General features: G+C 44.6%; 1 protein-coding gene across 2 annotated transcripts in view; it reads left to right on the top strand.

Moving 5' to 3' along the window:
• The window catches only part of ARMC9 (armadillo repeat containing 9), a 137,206-nt gene that overhangs the window by 39,843 nt on the left and 79,164 nt on the right, over positions 1–18,199 (top strand). For both annotated transcript variants that reach the window (XM_066602818.1, XM_066602808.1), the window contains exon 9: positions 14,359–14,457. In XM_066602818.1, the coding sequence (XP_066458915.1) occupies positions 14,359–14,457 (99 nt within the window). The remainder of the gene's footprint in view (positions 1–14,358; positions 14,458–18,199) is intronic.

Raw genomic sequence — 18,199 nt, 5'->3', positions numbered from 1 at the left:
CCGAGTAAATGCCGGTAAATGTGTGCTTAAAGGGGTTGTCCTGCGAAATCAAAAAATTTTTTTTTCAACAGACCCCCACATTGTGCACAGTTAAAAAGAATCCATTTGTTATTTAAAAAAAATAAAAAATTTGCTTACCTGCATCCCCGTTCTGCAGCTTAGAAGATTCTTCTTTTCTTCTTTCGAAGATGGCGCCGTTGGTCTTCTCCCACGGTGCACCGCGGGTCTTCTCCCGTGGTGCACCGTGGATTTTCTTCTCCAGTCTTGCGTTCCACTGCCGATTACAGCCAATTCATTGGCTGATCGGCACCACGTGACGGAGGCGGAGCTACGATGACGCAGAGAAGAGGGAGGAGCCAGGACGCAGCTCGTGAGCCCGGAGGGAGACAGAAGAGGAATCCTTCAGTGCACAAGCCCGACTGTTCGTGCGACCAGAGAAGAGGCTTCGTCGCCATGGAGACGGGGACGCCAGCGCCGGAGGGGGTAAGTGTATAACTTCTGTATGGCCAATATTTAATGCAAGATATATATTACAAAGTGCATTAATATGGCCATACAGAAGTGCATAACCCCACTTGCTGTCGCGGGACAACTCCTTTAAGAACAGTCATTGTAAAAAATAATCTAAAATTAGGAGTTGGAAAAATGCAATATCCTCGACCGATTACATAGCTAGCCCTAGACCTAAGAGCAGAATGCTAAACTTCACATTCCAGCTGTTTTACTATTACAGGAATTCTTGCAGTGAACTTCTTTCGCACACCACCAACAAACTGCTGATTTAGATAGTTGGAAGCCGTGACCAGACCTTTACTTTCTAAATATAGTAATATATGGCGGCCTTTCAGATCAATAGCATGTATTGAATCACAGCTGAGAGCTGCCTCTGATTGGTCCCTGCGCTCAGCCAATCAGAGGCAGCACTAACTCACCCATTCATGAATTCATGAATGGGTGAGTGAGAGCTGCCTCTGATTGGCTGAGGTCTGTGACCAATCAGAGGCAGCCCATTCAGCAGGCGGGGATTTTAAATCCCCGCCTGCTGAATACCACAGAGAGCAGTTCAGTTCAGGAGAACTGCCGGCCGGACACGGCTGAACTCCGGCTGCAGCAAAAAGGTGAGTATACTTTGTTTTTTTAATTTTTACACATTTACAGGATGCTTTTCAGGGAAGGGCTTATATTTTAAGCCCTTCCCTGAAAATTCATACAGCGCTTGCCGGCAGCCGATTGCTTTCAATGGAGCCTGCTGTATTGCCGTCTCCATTGAATTCAATGGGAGAACATTGTTCTTCTCTGCCACAGTTGTGGCACAGCTGTGGCAGAGGAGAACAATCTTTAGTATATGTTCTCAATGGGGTCGGCGCTGCTGCCGCCGGCCCCATTAAGCGCATATACAAGCACCGATTTGCGCAGAAAGCAGTTACATGCGTTCTGCGAATCGGTGTGTCATTTAATTATCGGCACATCCGCATCAAAAACGGACATGTGACCGATCCCATTGCTATGCATTGGGTCTATATATCTGCAGATTGCAAGCGCGTCTGCAAATCCGACCAAAAAACGGCGGTGTGACCGAGGCCTGAGTCCACCACAACAGGTTCCAGTTTTATAGATCAGTGATCACTTCCGGGTTGTTTAAGGGGTTCCTGAGCAGCCTCTTAAAAAGACACCATCACCACAGAACAGCACCAAATGGTGCTGTTTCGGGAGGTGATGGGGAGCCAGGAGATGTAAGTTTTATACTTGCGTGCTCTGCAGTTTCTGCAGTGCCCTCCCGTGCGGTCTAAAAACTTGACTCCTTTCAGACTGCTATGCGTCTGCTCTCCTCTAGAGGTCTATGGGAGAACGCACACAGAGCATCTAAAAAGAGTCATATCTTCAGACCGCACACAAACTTCATGGGTGGGAACTGGGGAGAGAGTGAGTATAAACATTACATTCCGCTGGCTCCTCATCACCTCCTGGAAGAGCACCAGTGATTTAACTTAGTATTTTGATCTATGCATTCCAAAAGCCATAGTATGCTGGCATTTTTGCAGTCTATTATGGCTATCACAGTTATGTTTATAAGCCGCTTATTAGTACCTGACTTGATGGGGCATAATAGACTCATGTACATGGTAGACCTGGGGTTCATTGTTAGGCCCCTAGCTGCCATTGCAACCCATCAACAGCTTGTGATCGCACTGTAGATGGTGCCGATTTTCTTAGACTGAGCTCCCTGAAACCACTTATATGTTGTGGTCACTATTGTCTACAGCATCTTAAGGGTTAAATTGAAGAGGTAAAAGTTAAGTGCAATTGCAGCAGGGAATCTGCTGTATATATGCCCCTGAGCCTTGCTGCGAATTCGCACACTGCGTGGGAATGGATTAAAGGTGTTTTTTAGTATAATTCTTCTTTGTTTTAAAGTATTAGTGCCTGTAGGTCTCACTCTCTGTAATGTATACAGTGCAGATAAATCTTTTATAAGAGGCCCTCAAAGGTTTTGACACGGAGTAGCAATGGAGAGGACGGCAGGTAGTTTTCTGTACTTGTGCTCTAAGAAGTCAGAACATGTATTGATTTATTCACAGTGAAAACAGAAGCCTAATAAGCCTCTTGGCTATGTCCGGCACTCCCGTAGATATGGATGTAATGGCTTTGCACATACTCAACTGCCACCCCATTTATACAGTACCCCCATTCTTTTGATCGGTGGATGCCCCAGCGGTCAGACCTCTGCTTCACTCTTGTCGATAGGGTAGAAGTTTAAAACTTGGTAAACCCCTTTAAGAAAAATAAGGAGATAACTAATACAGTTAAAGCAAGTCCTTACATATAAAAGTCAGAAGGAGATGCTGGAAGCGGTGAATCACTTTCTAGGTTGGGGACAGAGTCTTGTACTATAACAATAAAAGTTGTCCTTACCTGTGGAACAACTCATCCTGGTAAGGAGCAGTACGATAGATGCAGTACCACACTGTACTGCAGCAAGGCACTATTAGACTGGCAGCCAATCAATGCATTCACCTCTGCTTTCCCAGTAAAAAGACCATGCTGATTGGCCAATTCTAGCCAATCATATGTGCTGCAGATCAGCAGTATTCTTTATTGTTACTTCAAGTTGCTTACTGCCCATTGGCAGGGGAAGCGTCCACCTCTGCTACAGTGTAGAGGTGGCTGGCACTTGTGCACTTGTAACTGCATGTGTAATATTCATCTGGATGGCTGGGATCTCAGGAGCGCATGTATTATTATTTTTACCTCTGTTATAAAAAGGAGAGGGTTGTTTAAAAAAAAACAACAAAACAGGGGGGGGGGCACGCTGGAGCACTCGATCGGCTATTGATATACATTATATTTAAAATTAACATGCTGCAGAATTAAATCGCACACCACATGTCAATATCCACTCGGGTTTTGTGCAGATTTTATCCACAGCGTGTGGATAAGATTTTCAAAATGTCATCCACTTTGCTGCTACAGCTTGTGTAAATTCTGCAGCAAATCTGCTCTGTGTAGTAATAGCGCCCCCCTATATTGGTGGCTCTAGTAGTAATAGCACCCCCCTATATTGGTGGCTCCAGTAGTAATAGGGGCCCCCTATATTGCTGGCTCCAGTAGTAATAGCATCCCATATGCTGGCCCCAGTAGTAATAGCGTCCCTTATATTGGCCCCAGTAGTAATAGCGTCCCCCACAGTGGCCTCAGTAGTAATAGTGTTCCCCACAGTGGCCTCAGTAGTGATGGAGTCCACCACAGTGGCCTCAGTAGTGATGGTGTCCCCCACAGTGGCCTCAGTAGTGATGGTGTCCCCCACAGTGACCTCAGTAGTAATAGCGGTCCCCCACAGTGGCCTCAGTTTTAATAGCGGTCCCCCACAGTGGCCTCAGTTTTAATAGCGGTCCCCCACAGTGGCCTCAGTTTTAATAGCGTTGCCCACAGTGGCCTCAGTAATAATAGTAACCCCACATAAGCCCCAGTGGTGGTAATAACCCCACGGTAGCACAGGTAATATTAACCCCACAATAGCCACAGTAATAATATTAACACCCTCAGTAATAACCTCACAGTAGTAATATGAATCCCCTCAGTAATTATGTTAACCTCCCCACTGGTAATATTAACGCCCTCAGTAGCCCCAGTAATAGCAGCCTCCCAACCCATATACTTACCTCCTCCTCTGCTCGGCGCTGATCCTGGGTGCACACTGACTTCAGTGTGTGAGCTGGACTTATTCTCTTCTGCGCAACAAGGGGGAGGAGCATCCCGGGTGCACACTGACGTCATAGTGTGTACCGGGATCAGCATCACTGCATGATTACCGGCGGGGAGCTGCAACACCCCACCTGTAATCACTACAGTGGTGAGCAGCCTTCGGCACATGTTCCATAGATTTGCCACCACGGACTCTCGGTCGCAGCCTTAGGGCTCCGCGGAGTACAGTTTGGAAACCGCTGCGCTAGAGTGACAGCTCTCTCCCTATACACAAAAGAAGAGCGCTCTCAGTCCTCATGATTTAAACGGGGAAAGGCTGGTGCCACCTGCCTCCATGACTTGGAGCTCAGTTCTGAAACAAAAATCAAAGTGTGTGTATTCTGAAACACTGCGGCATTTCAGAATAAAACATATATGGGGGCACTGTGCATACCTGTCCCAGGTCCATGCTGACCATGGTATCCCTACTTGACTTATTTTTTAGTTTAGTGGAAGTAGGGCCTGTTGAAATCAACTGGATTCACTAACATTTCCAGTTCTTTGCATGGAAGTTTATTCCAGCTTAGGTATTGACCAATAGGTCAATAGTTGATCAACAGTGGTCTTTGGGGATCCCTGACAATCAGCTGATCATCCGGCCTGCTGTCAGTGCAGTAGAGCTGGACATAGTCATTGGGGTCGGAGCTGGAAGAGTAGCAGGAGGCTTGGCTCCCATTGATTTCATTGAGAGTGAAACCGCCTATTACACTTTCAGCTGCAACCCAATTGATGGCAATCTGCTCCGCTGCATTGACAGCAGACATGACCATCAGCTGATTGGCGGGTATCCCGAGCTGTGGACCCCCCGCTGATCAACTATTCATTACCTATCCTGAGGATAGGTCATCAATAGTTATGCCCAGAAAACCCCCTTAACTTAAACATTTTTTATGAGGCAACCCCTTTAATTTTCTCATTCTGTTGCTGTTCAGTGTTTTTGCTGATGTGATGAAGTTTTCGCAATAGCAAAATTATTGTAGGGAAATGTTGCCCATAATAGCGGGGGAGGGGGGGCACGCAGAATGGTGGGACAAGTATAGTTAACAACCACTAAGCTGAATATATTAGAATGTTTTTGTTATTTTACTATAAGGGGCCTGTAAATGGCTAAGGTTTAAGATGTCGGCGACCCCTTTAAAGGCATATTCCAGTTGTGAAGTGAATGTTCTAAAATTCCAAACATGAAAGCTGTTTGCACCATGTTTATGCATAGCTGGTTCTAGGTGTAAATCAAGTAGCCATTACATTCTAATTCTGCCCTCCATTTCTGATGTTTACCAGCACCACTATTTTCCAAGATGGCTGCCACATCCCTGCTGATTTGCAGCTTGAAATTATATTTTTCACAATTCTGCACTTTGTACTTTTACCCTGTGTCCTTCACCACTAAGTTCTGCCCTGCTATTGGTCCGCAATATGGTCCCCAGGGCAGAAGAGGAAAAAGGCGACCCTGGTTGTTCCTACTGAGCAAGCCCAACTTGTAGCACTGGAATACCTACGGCTCATTTCCAATGCAACCTGTGAATAAACACTTCGGAATTGCCCGTGGAAGGTAATAGTTTTTAGGGCTCCAGACACAAAATCCAAAGCGGAACCACATTGCACGTTATATTAGCTTTCGATTATCATTCATTTTACAGCAACCTTGTGTAACCGGAATATTCCTTTAACCTTTTAGTGACCACCAATACGTATTTTTCACGTCCTGAGCGCCTGGGCTTTATTCTACAGGCCCTTTAGATTAAATCTGCGGGGTCAGGGAGTGTGACAGCACCCTGCAATCGGCTACTAGAGGTAGCTAACATTTTGAAGCGGTCACTGGGGGGGGGCGTGGTGTACGGTACCCAGTCATGTGATCGCCATTATTTTTTTTATTAACTCGTTTTATTGAACAATATATATTTCGCACAATATGATGCATGCAAAGTTAACTATATAAGCTCTTCACGATCAAAGGAGAAATACACAGGTATATTACGTATCATATATATATAAGTACGTTTCATTGGTTCATCTGTCTACGGTGTCAGTGGGAATTAGTAATTAGCGTCTGCTTTAGGAAGCAGACCTTGACAAGCTCCCCTTAGTAGGTTTTAAAACAGATCTTGTGTAAAGATTGTATCTGTCAAACCACGCCATCTCCCCCACACCCTATTAAACTTTTCCGGACATTTTCTGTTTTTATAAACTATTCTCTCATACGGCAAAGTAGAATTTACAATATTCTGCCACCTCGATAGCATCAGGGGGCGCCTGTCCATCCAGCGAAGAGCTATCGCCTTACGGGTGTAAAATAATACTTTGGTAAGGAATATCCTGTCATGGAATTGCCATTACTCCTCATCTAAAATACCCAATAGACATGTGGCTGGATGAAGTGGAACCGGTAGTCCCAATAATTGACTTAAGAACTCTGTGACCTCTCCCTAATATGTGTGTAGGTGTGTGTGAATCTCTGGGCAGCACCATATTAAGTGGTTGAAGTTTGCGCCAGGTGCCCGGCAGCGATGGCATTGGCTAGTGGTTGTCCTGTTCATTTTGTGGAGCCTGGTCGGTGTCAGATAACACTGGTGTACAATATATACCGGTAATTGGGTTAATTTGTTATTTGCAGCTGGTGATACCATAGTATATGAGGACATTGCAGAATCCCAGTCCTCGTTAGTGAGAGAGGGAATAAGGTCTTTCCATCTTTCCATCACTGTCATTGGTGTATCGGGGATCTTGGAGTGTAGTAGATGGGTATATAATACCGATATCAGGCCCTTGGGTGCGTAGTATGCCTATCAGTGGGTATAGAGAGAAGTGTTGCCTGGGCTCTGGGAATTGTGTTGCAAGAGCATGTCTAAAGTTGTAAATATCTGAAAAAACCCGCTCTTGGAACCTGGTACAACTGCTGTAACTGTTCAAAGGAGGCCAGTACCCCTTCGATATATAAATGTTCCAATGTAGTGATTCCCAGGTTTACCCAGAACTGTCTATCTGGTACATTCACTAGATGTGGAAGCGATCTATTGTCCCATAGGGGGGTTTCCAAGGGGGTACTCTCCTGTTTGGTCAATAACTTGCATGCTTGCCATACACTGACTGCAAGTTTATGAATGGGCAACATCTGCCTAGTCAGCAGTCCTGGTTTTTCCACAAGGATCCAAAGTGAGGTCTCTGAAAGAAAAAACATCAAATGGTGCTCGGAGTTTGGGAGAGGGGAACCCGACAACCAGTGGCGGATATATCTAACCTGTCCTGCCAAGTAATAATGCTTGAAGTCTGGTAGTGCCATTCCTGCCATCTCCTTAGGTCGCTGCAGGGTGTCCATGTGGAGCTTGGCTCTAGATTTCCCCCAAATAAATTATACTATTAGTGAATTGGTCTTATTGAAAAATTTCTGCGGTATGGCTATATCTGCGTGTTCTAGACAATATAGGCATTTAGGGAGTATTATCATTTTAATAAGATTTATTCTGCAGATAGCGGCAAAGAGCTCCAAGTCTTAAATTTAAGTTGCAGGGTCGCCAATAGGGGGGCAATGTTCAAATCAAAGCTCAGGGTAAGTCTCTAGAGATATAGATCCTGAGGTATTTAAATTGAGGGGTGACCTGTAGGTTGCAGAATACATCTCCCATTCGCCATCGCTCAGGTCTTAGGGGCATAAAAGCAGACTTTTGCCAGTTGATGTGTAGACCTGAAAAGTTTCCAAAGCCATCTATTAGAGATAGCTAGTGGCAGAGTGCATTTGGGGTCCGACATGTATAGTATTATATCGTCTGCATATAGCCCTATCCTATCTTCTCTGTGCCCAATCTGAACGCCCTTGTATGTTGCGTGTTGTCGGATCCTCAGAGCTAAAGGTTCTATGGCGATAGCAAATAGGAGGGGGGCGAGTGGGCAGCCCTGTCGAGTCCCCCTATGCAGTGGGAATGAGGTGGAGGTCAGGCCGTTCACCACAACCCTGGCTATCGGAGATCTATACAGAATAGAGATCCACTTAACAAATAAGTCTCCAAATTCAAATCTCCGGAGAACCTCCGTTAAGTATGGCCATTTAACAGAGTCGAACGCCTTAGCGGCATCTAATGAAGCCAAGGCCCAATCTGCCCTCCATCTCCAGCCCACACGCGTGACTACCTGTGTCCTTCTAATGTTATCCGAGGTGGACATTCCGGGGATAAAGCCAGCTTGATCAGGGTGTACGATATCTTTTATGACTTGATTCAGACGAGAGGCCAGCACTTTAGTAAGGATTTTATAATCGGTGTTTAAGAGGGAAAAAGGCCTGTATGAGCCGCATTCTTCCGGGTCTTTATCTGGCTTTAAAATAAGGGCTATGTTGGCCTCTAGCATCGAATCTGGAAAATGGCCTCTTTCAAGTATATGTTTATATAAAGAAAGTAGTTGTGATGTAATCTCTTCTTTATAATGTAGGTAGACCTCCACTGGCAGGCCATCTGGTCCCGGGGTCTTGCCTTTCGCCATGTCTTTCATTGCCTCCTCAATCTCCTCCATTGTAATAGAGGAATCTAATAGTGAATGTCTTGTAGTTCTGGAAATATTATGCTAGATAAGTTTCTAGTTCTATGGGGGAATAGTTAGTCTGGGACTGATATAGATCACTATAGAATTGCTGGAATCTGTCCAAAATATCTTTTGGGTCTGAGAGTGTTATTCCTTCAGCTGAGTATCGATTGGGCAGCAGTCACCTTTCGGGCCATAAAAGCTAGTAATTTAGTAGACTGATTGCCCAGATCGAAGAAGGACTGTCAAGGGAGAAGGCCCAAAGGAATCTGTTTTTCACTCAAGTATAGTAGATAATCCCTTCCAATCTGTAGCCATCTATCTCTTTTAGCGTCGGAGGGATCAGCAATGAATTCTTTTTCCAGTGACTGACATTGCTCCGCCAAGAGTTCTCCCTCTCGTGCTGCAGTCTTTTTAATGAAAGAGATTGAGGATCTAAAGCAGCCTCTGAGATAAGGCTTAAACGCCTCCCACACCAGCATCATATCAGAGTGTGCCTCGTAGTATATCTAAATCTGGTCCGGTATACGATCATTTGGGCCAAGCAGTGAGAGCCAAAATGGATGTATCCTCGGTCTCTTAATGGCAGCTTGACCTGGATTTCTCAGGACCATGCGAATCGGCGAGTGATCCGATATCCCTATAGGGAGGAATTCTACAGAGTCAACTTTCGGGAATAATGAGGGGGATCCGAATATATAGTCTATATGACTAAGCGCATGGTTATGGGCAGCATGGCAAGAAAACCCCCGCTGTTGGGGGTGAAATACACGCCACAGATCTAGCCATCCTGTTACTGAGATTATTGACGCTAAACGGGTCATACCCGCCTCTCCCTCCCTCCGAGCACCGCCCCCGAATATATCAAGGAAGGGATCCATTACCATGTTCATGTCCCCCATGCAAACAATTGTTGCATCTGGTGAGAATGAGGCGAATAAGATACCATCAGCCAGGAAAGCCGTTGATGCAGGTGGTGGGTTATAGTAGCATAGAAGGACATAAGGGTCGTTATTAATTTTGGATCGTACAAAAATAAATCTAGCCTCTGGGTCCCTTTTCAGCTGTTCTACCTCCCATCTAAGAGATCTTCCTATCAACAGGGATACCCCTCTAGAGTATGACATGTGATATGAGTGGGCGGACCATTGAACCCACGGCTTTAGCAGAACTCTTGTAGTTTCGGGTGTGAGGTGGGTCTCCTGTAGGCATAACACATGTGGTCTCCAGGAGCGCACCAAGGAAAATATTGTTGATCACTTCCTGGCCGACCCCATACCCCTGACGTTCCAGGACACAAAGGTTACCTCCGCCATAGGCAAGGACAGGTTAATCGGGTCCGGATAGTTTTTCATTTTGACAGCCAGGCACCCCTCCACGACACCCAATGACACTTTTACCATACACAGTGTAGCAATATCTCCGTACATCCTTAAAACAAATATAGAGCACCTGATGCATACAGTTTGTTAACATTGAGGTAGTATACTACCAACTTAGAACTTAATTAACTTGTAATAGAACAAACAGTAAATATTCTCACTGTAAGGTTAATCTTTGTGGCAAACTAATATTAGGGGGAACCTGCATAGCATAGCTTTAGCTTCGGCCATACCTGAGGTACAATTAGACTGGTAGGTCGGAGATAGAAACCGGCATTAACCAATGAAATATTAACTGGGTGGGTCTCCCCAAGAGGATCCCCCCCAAACCACATCTCTTTGTAAAGATAATAAGCGGCGGCATCAACGAAGTGGGTAGAAGGAGAGGGGGGGAATTATAAGGGGAAGAGGTCAAGGATGGCAAAAGGAGCATAACCCGCAGTCACCTCCAAGAGAGAGGAGTGCAGAGGCTTGTAATAGACAATGAAAGTCCCGGGCCTGTCACCTTCAACTTAAATATGATCAAGGCGTGTCAAACATAGGGTCTCTGGTATACCGCTGGATAATTGGAGGCATGTCCGCATATTATGTAAGAGTCCCAACACCTAAAGGGAAAAGATGGTTATGTATATATTACAGTCATTGGGGTCGACGTCTGGTAGCCAGCCAATTTTCTGCCTCAGATGGTGAAGAGAAGAAGCTGGTGCGATCTCCCTCTGCTACTCGCAGGCGTGACGGATATACCATGGAATATGGGAGTTGTAGGTCTCGGAGTTGCCTTTTGATCCCAAAGAATGGTGCTCTTTGCTTTTGGAGATCTGCTGAAAAATACGGGAAGATAGATATTATGGTGTTGTCATAGCGCAGGGGACCTCCTTTCCTGGCAGCTTGTAGGATCGTATCTCTGTCCCAGGAATTAAGTAGTTTTGCGAGTAGAGGTCTAAGTGCAGCACCTGGTATAGGTGGCTTCATAGGCACTCGATGGGCTCGTTCAACCACAAAGACTTGTGATAGGCCAGCATTGGGAAAAAGTTCACGCAGCCACCGCTCTATGAACTCTTCAGGCCTCTGCCCCTCAGCTCGTTCTGGCAGGCCCACTACATGCTTTTTGCCTCCAAAACTCAGCTTTCTGCGTGAGTTCTCGCACTGTGGCCGACATCGGGGAAATGGTGTCATCTAGTGCGGAGATCCTGTCCTCTGTGTTACTGACTCGTTCTCTCAGATTTTGGAGGTCTTGTCTCAGTAGGCTCACATCCATTTTGACCTCGTCGATTTTGCCGGTAAGAGTAGTCGTGGACGTTTGAATTGCCGACAGGAGTTGCTCGGATAGCTGTTGTAGGGTTTGAACCAGACCCTTGGGCATACCCGGGCTCACATCTTTTGCAGCTGGCATTCCCACTGAAGCAGACTGAGTGGGTTCAGGCCCGGGGTCTCTGCGGGTCTCTCCCCTGGTGAACGCCCTAAGTTTATCAACAGATGAATTCTGCCTGGTGGGACTCATGGCGAGCTCTCTTTTGTGTTTTTGCTTTTGAAAGGGACTCTGCAGCTTTTGCTAGGTTCCTTGCAGAGGTCTGTAAATGTCCCAGATCTGTAGTGTGGGTTATTTAAGATATCTGCTGTATAGGGGGATTGTCAGGTGTTCTATAACATAGGAGCTGTAATAGGTCTGTAATAATAGCAGTTGCAGTGCAGGAGAGGCACTCTTTGTTTGAGTGTGTGGTGATCACAAGAGAGGGTACAGATCTTCCACTTTCCTAGTATCCACTGATTATACTGATTTATATGTATCAGCTGCTATTTGGGGAACTGGTATCTCTGGGCTCTCAATGGAAGCAGCAGCTTGGAAATGTTAATAAATGTCTCCCTCTGGGATAGGCTCCTCTGTTCTTCCCTGCTGTACGCGCCCTGTATGCTTCCCCTGCGGCCCAGGGTTATGGCGGGAAGAACTTAGCTCCTGTGCTCAGCGCTGTAAGGGGCTTTCAGTCTGGCAGTCTTCTCCCCCGTGTGCCCGCTCGCTCCGGCGCTGCCTCTACCGTCTCCTCTCCCGTTCAGGAGGACCTCTCAACGCTTTCCCCTGCTATCTCAGCCCTCTCAAGGCCGGCCGGCGCCATCTGTAAGATGGCGGTGCCCTCGGTGCTGCGGGCCCGCTGTCGATGTTGCCTCCGCTGGGAGTACCACAGGTGCGCTGCAGGCGGCTCTGCCTTCTCTCACCCCGATCCGGAGATATTTTGCCGCCTCTAGGGGCCCACAGAATTACTGCAGGATAGCAGGTATGTCGGTCGGAGCGGGAGCTCTTCCTACATACGACCGGTCAGCTCGGCTGCTTGGCCACGCCCCTCGTGAACGCCATTATTTATCGGATAACGGTGATCACGTGAAAGTTTTTTTTCAAAAGTTTAAAAAGTTAGTTTCATGTCCCCTCACCGATTTGATCGGTGAGTGGAGATGAAAGTTCTTACTGGAGGCCTCCGGCGCAAACAGGGTTGGTCACTAAAGGCCCCTTTACACGTAACAATTATCGCTCAAAATGTGTTCAAACGGTCGAAAATGAGTGATAATTGTTACATGCATATGCGGGCATCGCGTACTTTTCGTTTGAAGGATGATTTTAAGCCATGAGAGATAAAGCAAACACATTTATCTTTCAATAGACCGCATGCTGTTCTCCCTAACTGGGAGAGAACAATGCAATGTGTGGCAGCCATTGGCACAGCTGGGCGTATGCTTAAACACACTCTGGGCTCTGCAGAAAACTCTTTTACATGCAAATGAGGATGATAAAGTGTTAATGGCCATTAACACTTTATGCAAATAGATCGCTAAATCTTTCAAACTTTCAGTCATTTGAAAGATTATCTTTGTGTGTAAAAGGTTGTTAAGGGGTTACGTTTACAAAAGTAGATAAACCTTTGAATCTTCAGGTATTGATATTTGTCTGCTGTTCATGGTGCACTGACGTTCTCTGCATGGAACCTAATTGAATCGTGTGTTTTCCATGCAAAGTACTACATGTACTCCTGGTAGTAGTAAAATTCAACACTCTCTAATGGCAGTAACTCCTTTGATGTCCCTACAGCATTTGTCCTGCAGAGGGCAGTGTTCACTGTAAATGTGAAGATTATAAATGTGTGTTCAGAGATGCACAGAAAAAGCTCAACCGTAAAATGTCCATCCACTAGATGGCAAACTTGTAAAAATAATCTACCGTCATACTATAGGTGATTATAAGCTCTCTGTGAGAAATGGAATCCAGTACAGATGTAGGTTACAGATGTACAAAATTGAAAATTACGCTGCTATAAAAATAAAGAATTTGAGAAGCACTACTACATTGTACTTAAATTTGCACTTTTGAACACAGCTGTTACCCATAAATACCAAATTAGTTTTGTCGGTCATGACAGAATTTGCTAAAATTTTTCTTGACCATTACTGAAAAGATGCTGCAGGCATATCACTTACTGAAGAGGGGAGAATTTTTCCCCAGATATATTATATTGTATGTAGCACTTATGGTGATGACAAACAATACTGGACAATTAAAGGTGTTTTCCAGGCAATTTCTGTTGCTTTCCTATCCTCATGATATTTCATCAATAGTTGATTGGCTGAGGTCCGCCACTTTGGACCTCGGCTGATCAGCTATTTGGGCACCCACTGTCAATGCCGCAGCCCCTGTGTAGTAGCCGGGACTGGTAATTACATATCTTTCTCTCTGTATCTCTCTCTCCAACTCTCCCTCTATCTCTTTTCTCCCTTTCCCCCTCCTCCCTTTAACGACTATTCTGATGATCAATCGGGCAAAACAGATGCCCGACAGCTGCCTAAGTGATAATCAGCATTGAATGAAGGCGGAGTGGTCCGGGATCATTCCGGGCCCGCCCGTCACAATTCACACTAAGCAGCCAGTCTTTCATAAGTGAACAACTGCCTGTTTACATGGAACGATATGTCATTCAGTTTTCTGCATGCAGAAACTGATTGGCGAAGGAGAAGTGGAAGACTTGTTGTTCATCGTTCAGTAGGGGCATGCATTTACACTAAATGATATCGCTCAGGTTCTCTCTGGACTATTCAGTGTAAAAGCAGCTTAACAATCAGACCAAATTGAACTAGTAATCAATGCAGAAATCCAGATAATTACAAGGGGTTAACCTATTTTTCTTGCAACTTACCTTTGTTAGTGAATAAAATGTTTTTTTTTTTTATTATCTGCTTTCAGATAACTCCTGAATATCTGCAAAGTGTATGCACGCGACTTTTTAACAGCCAGCTGAGGCAAAGCACCGCTCAGAGCATCGACTTCACCAGGCCCGGAACTGTAAGTGCATGAGACTAGTCTTAGTGTCGCACCGCACCACTGTTTTCAAAACTTTGCTGCTCACATTAGGTATCTGAATTATACTTATTGTATTGTGTCAGATTCCCAGCAGATTTTACTAAGGTTTTAGCATCTTTCCATTCTAATTCACACTTGTTTTGGATATTTAGAATTTTTACAAGAATTGTGTCTGAGGTTCTGTTCACTTCTGTATTCCTGCTCCTTCATGGGAGCAGAAACACGAATTCCAAGCTGGGGACAAATCTGTCATATGATGGAACCTAGTGGTGCTGGCATATAACTGGGTCTGTCTAATCTCTGTCCTACCCTCTGACAGTTTCTTAAGCAAAACTGGACAGTATGCTGAGCTATTAAGGCCACTGTCCACGGGCGTAGCGATATCCCACCGTGGATTTCCGCTTTGGGAGCCACTGCCAGGAAGCACTTTGGCACAGCATTTTCCTGCAATGAACCTGTCTATAATGATAGGTTCATCGCGGCAAATTGCAGCATGCCGTGAATTTTAACGCTCGTGGACATTTGGGCTGCGCTTTCAATAGTTATCCCATGGAAAGTGTTCACTGCTTTACCCGCGTGCGGATTATCGCCGCGGGAAACGCTGTAAGAAATCGCCCATGGATAGAAGGCCTTAATCTGAGATTTTGGAACGGATTTGTGCTGTTTACATCTCCGACCCAGATGTAAACGGAGCCTTAGAAGAACATCACATACTGTATCTAAGGCAAATGGTAAAAGTAAAGTCTTGTATCACCACTGTCTTTTGTTAGTGTTAGGCTAGTTGCCCAAAATCGCATCTTTTTTCCTGCGATTTTTGAGCGTCGGCGCTACTTTTCCTCGCAAAATCATTGCTGCCAGTAGCGCATTTTTATCATGAGATTTCTGCCGTGATTTTTTTAGTGAAAGTCAATAGGACTTTCTAATGTTAAAATCACATTGCAACGCAAGGAAAACATGGGAGATTAAAAAACGCACATCGCAGAAAGATTTTTTTTGTTCTCTCAACATCGCTACAGTGAAAACATCGCTAATGGGAAGGAAACTATTGAAAATCGTTGGTTTCCTAATCTGCTTTTTTATTGACGCTCATGTCATGCAAAAATCGGGTGATTTTTCTCGCCCGTGTGAAACCACCCTAAGGCTTGTAGTTTCACCCTTTCTGTCTTGTTTGAAATAAATTGTCATGGCTTAAAGGGGTTGTACCAAAAGCAAATTTTATCATCTATCCACTAGATAAATAAAAGTCTGATAATGGGGGGCTCACTGTTAAGACCCAACCAATCCAGAGAACGGGGGTCCTGTGTCTCCCTTGCGTGGCAGTGGCAAATTTCCTTACCGGGGAAGGTGCAGTGAGCCAAAAGTGAGGAGGAGGGGGGGGGGACACAAGACCCCATGTTCTCGGGATCGGTCGGGGTCTCCACAGTGTGACCCCTCCCCCCTTTCACCCACAGATCAGACTTTTATCACCTTGTAGATAGGGGATAAAAGTGTGTGATGCAAGCCCTTTGGGATATATCGCTGTGACTACACAATCTCTTCCACTTTATGTGTCACGCCTTGCCACATTGCAAACTTGAATCTGCTCACCGAAAGAAAGGTGCGACACTGCTGGATGGTTTTCACACAAAGGCATTTCATTGCCATACAATAAATATCTAAGATAAAAGCATGTAACAAGATAACAGCCTGCTAAGGTTCTTGCCCAACCCTGGGTTTCACCTGCCTGGCTTCTTACAGGCATACTGATTCATATTTCAGAAATAATGTTCGTTAATGCTAATGCCGTCTTTTAAATGTTAATTTGCCAATATATCAGAGGGGTCTCCTGCTCATGAGGATGTCGGTTTGGCAAAACACATTGGTGGTTATATTTGTGCTTTTAAATAGCGATTGTGTCTTTCAGCCCTTGATCAATTTACCTAATACAATGGATGCCTTGTCTGGCTGTAGCAGCCCAGACATGGCACCGTGATATCACCAATAAATAGTATACAAAGACAGAGCCGTGGTCATAATTATAGTGAAGGCAATAGGTATGTGAATACATCAGAGGAAAAGCACTTTGGTTGCTTTGATGGGTTGTGCGTCCAGTATTGCTGCACTTACGTAGTTTTCTAAATTCCTATGATTGCTGGGTAGTCCAGTATCCCTATGACAACACTGAGTTCCTGGAATCCAGGGACAGAGATGTAGAAGCTCGTCTGACAGGCAGCCTGTAATATCGAGATCTTATCACTTACTATAATACTGATTACCATATTGCTTAATTATAGGACTTTAATATTTCTAGTGATGATCTAATCTGGGTCAAACCGGTTCCATATCCTGATAGGCACAATATAACATGTCTCAATACAGGATGTCCTACTCAATTGCATTCTCCCAATGGATTTATTGCACAAGACTGTGAGTGGAGGTTTAAAGTGCAGCTAGAGGGACACATCTGACCGCTAAACTTATGACTTTTTATCTAATAAGCATCATAAGATTTTCATGTCCTTGATTTAGATGGATAAAAAATAACCCTACATTGTAGCACAAAGCAATAAATAAGTTGCTGTAATTAACTTGAGTTGTAGTAAGGCATGTGGCATTGTACTGCTATCTCATTTCAGACCTCCCAGGTACAGTACAACATAGTACTTGTGTATAGTCATGGTTCAGTGTTTCTTCTGTTTCACAATCGTACTCTCTTCCAAATAAAACTTGAAGCACTAAGAGGAAAATTGAGACCTTTGTGTTGAGTTTTATAGTTCATTACTGTATTGATATACTCTGAAGATCAAGGAGTTTATTATACTTGGGAAATGTGCTGCAGAAAGGAAAGCTAAACTGGTTAAAAAAAAATTACCTTTAAAATATGTCATATCAAAATGTCACATTTAGCTTTTGGACCTTAAGTCACTGAAGGCCTTGGTGTGCTTGGAGGTTAAGAAAGGTGAGCCTGCAGGTGATGTGAGCCATACTTGTCACATATTTACCTTGTTGATGATTTTTTGTAATATTGTCGGCATGAACACTTATAAATATACCATCTGGTGCCATGATTTTACAGACACAGCATTTAATGTTTATAGGTTTACACGGAACGATGATCGCTCAAACATCGCTCAAATGACCGTTTGAGTGACACTTTTGAGTGATCATCTTTGCATAATGCTAAGTAGCTCATTAGCTACTAAAAAGTTAATGCAGGCAGGGCAGGATACTGCCACGATAGCTTCGAGAACAATGCAGCTGTTTTGTATATGCAAATAGCTGCTTTGTTCTTGGCACTTTAGGCTGGTGTCCGGCTGAGAACTGCCAGCAGGATACCAGATGAAGGAATGCTATCAACACTGCCCGTTGCGATATCAGCGTACGGCGCTGATAAGGTTCAACTGTCATTTCTAGCAGGCAAATGAGTAATGAACGAACCACGCACGGTGTCCGCGCGTTTAAACGCAACGATCATCGCTCAAAAGACGGCTTTTGAGCAATAATTGTTGTCTAAAAGGAGCTTTAGTTTATAATTAACAATTAACATCCATTTATTTTATACCATTTAGCACTTGCTATGAGGCTCTGTTGGACTTCTATTTACATTGATTTTGATAATAGTGTTCATTTGATTTTTCTGTTAGATTCATATGCTCAAGCCACCAGAATTGTGTGTCTTTATGAGCTTCAATGCACCATGCCTTAACCATAACAACTTGTATAATAAATCTCTTATTAAGTGAGA

The sequence above is a fragment of the Eleutherodactylus coqui genome, chromosome 1 (assembly GCF_035609145.1).
Source record: "Eleutherodactylus coqui strain aEleCoq1 chromosome 1, aEleCoq1.hap1, whole genome shotgun sequence".
Lineage (NCBI taxonomy): Eukaryota > Metazoa > Chordata > Amphibia > Anura > Eleutherodactylidae > Eleutherodactylus > Eleutherodactylus coqui.
Note: the sequence above shows the minus strand (reverse complement) of the source record. Positions and strands in the feature narration are given on the sequence as shown.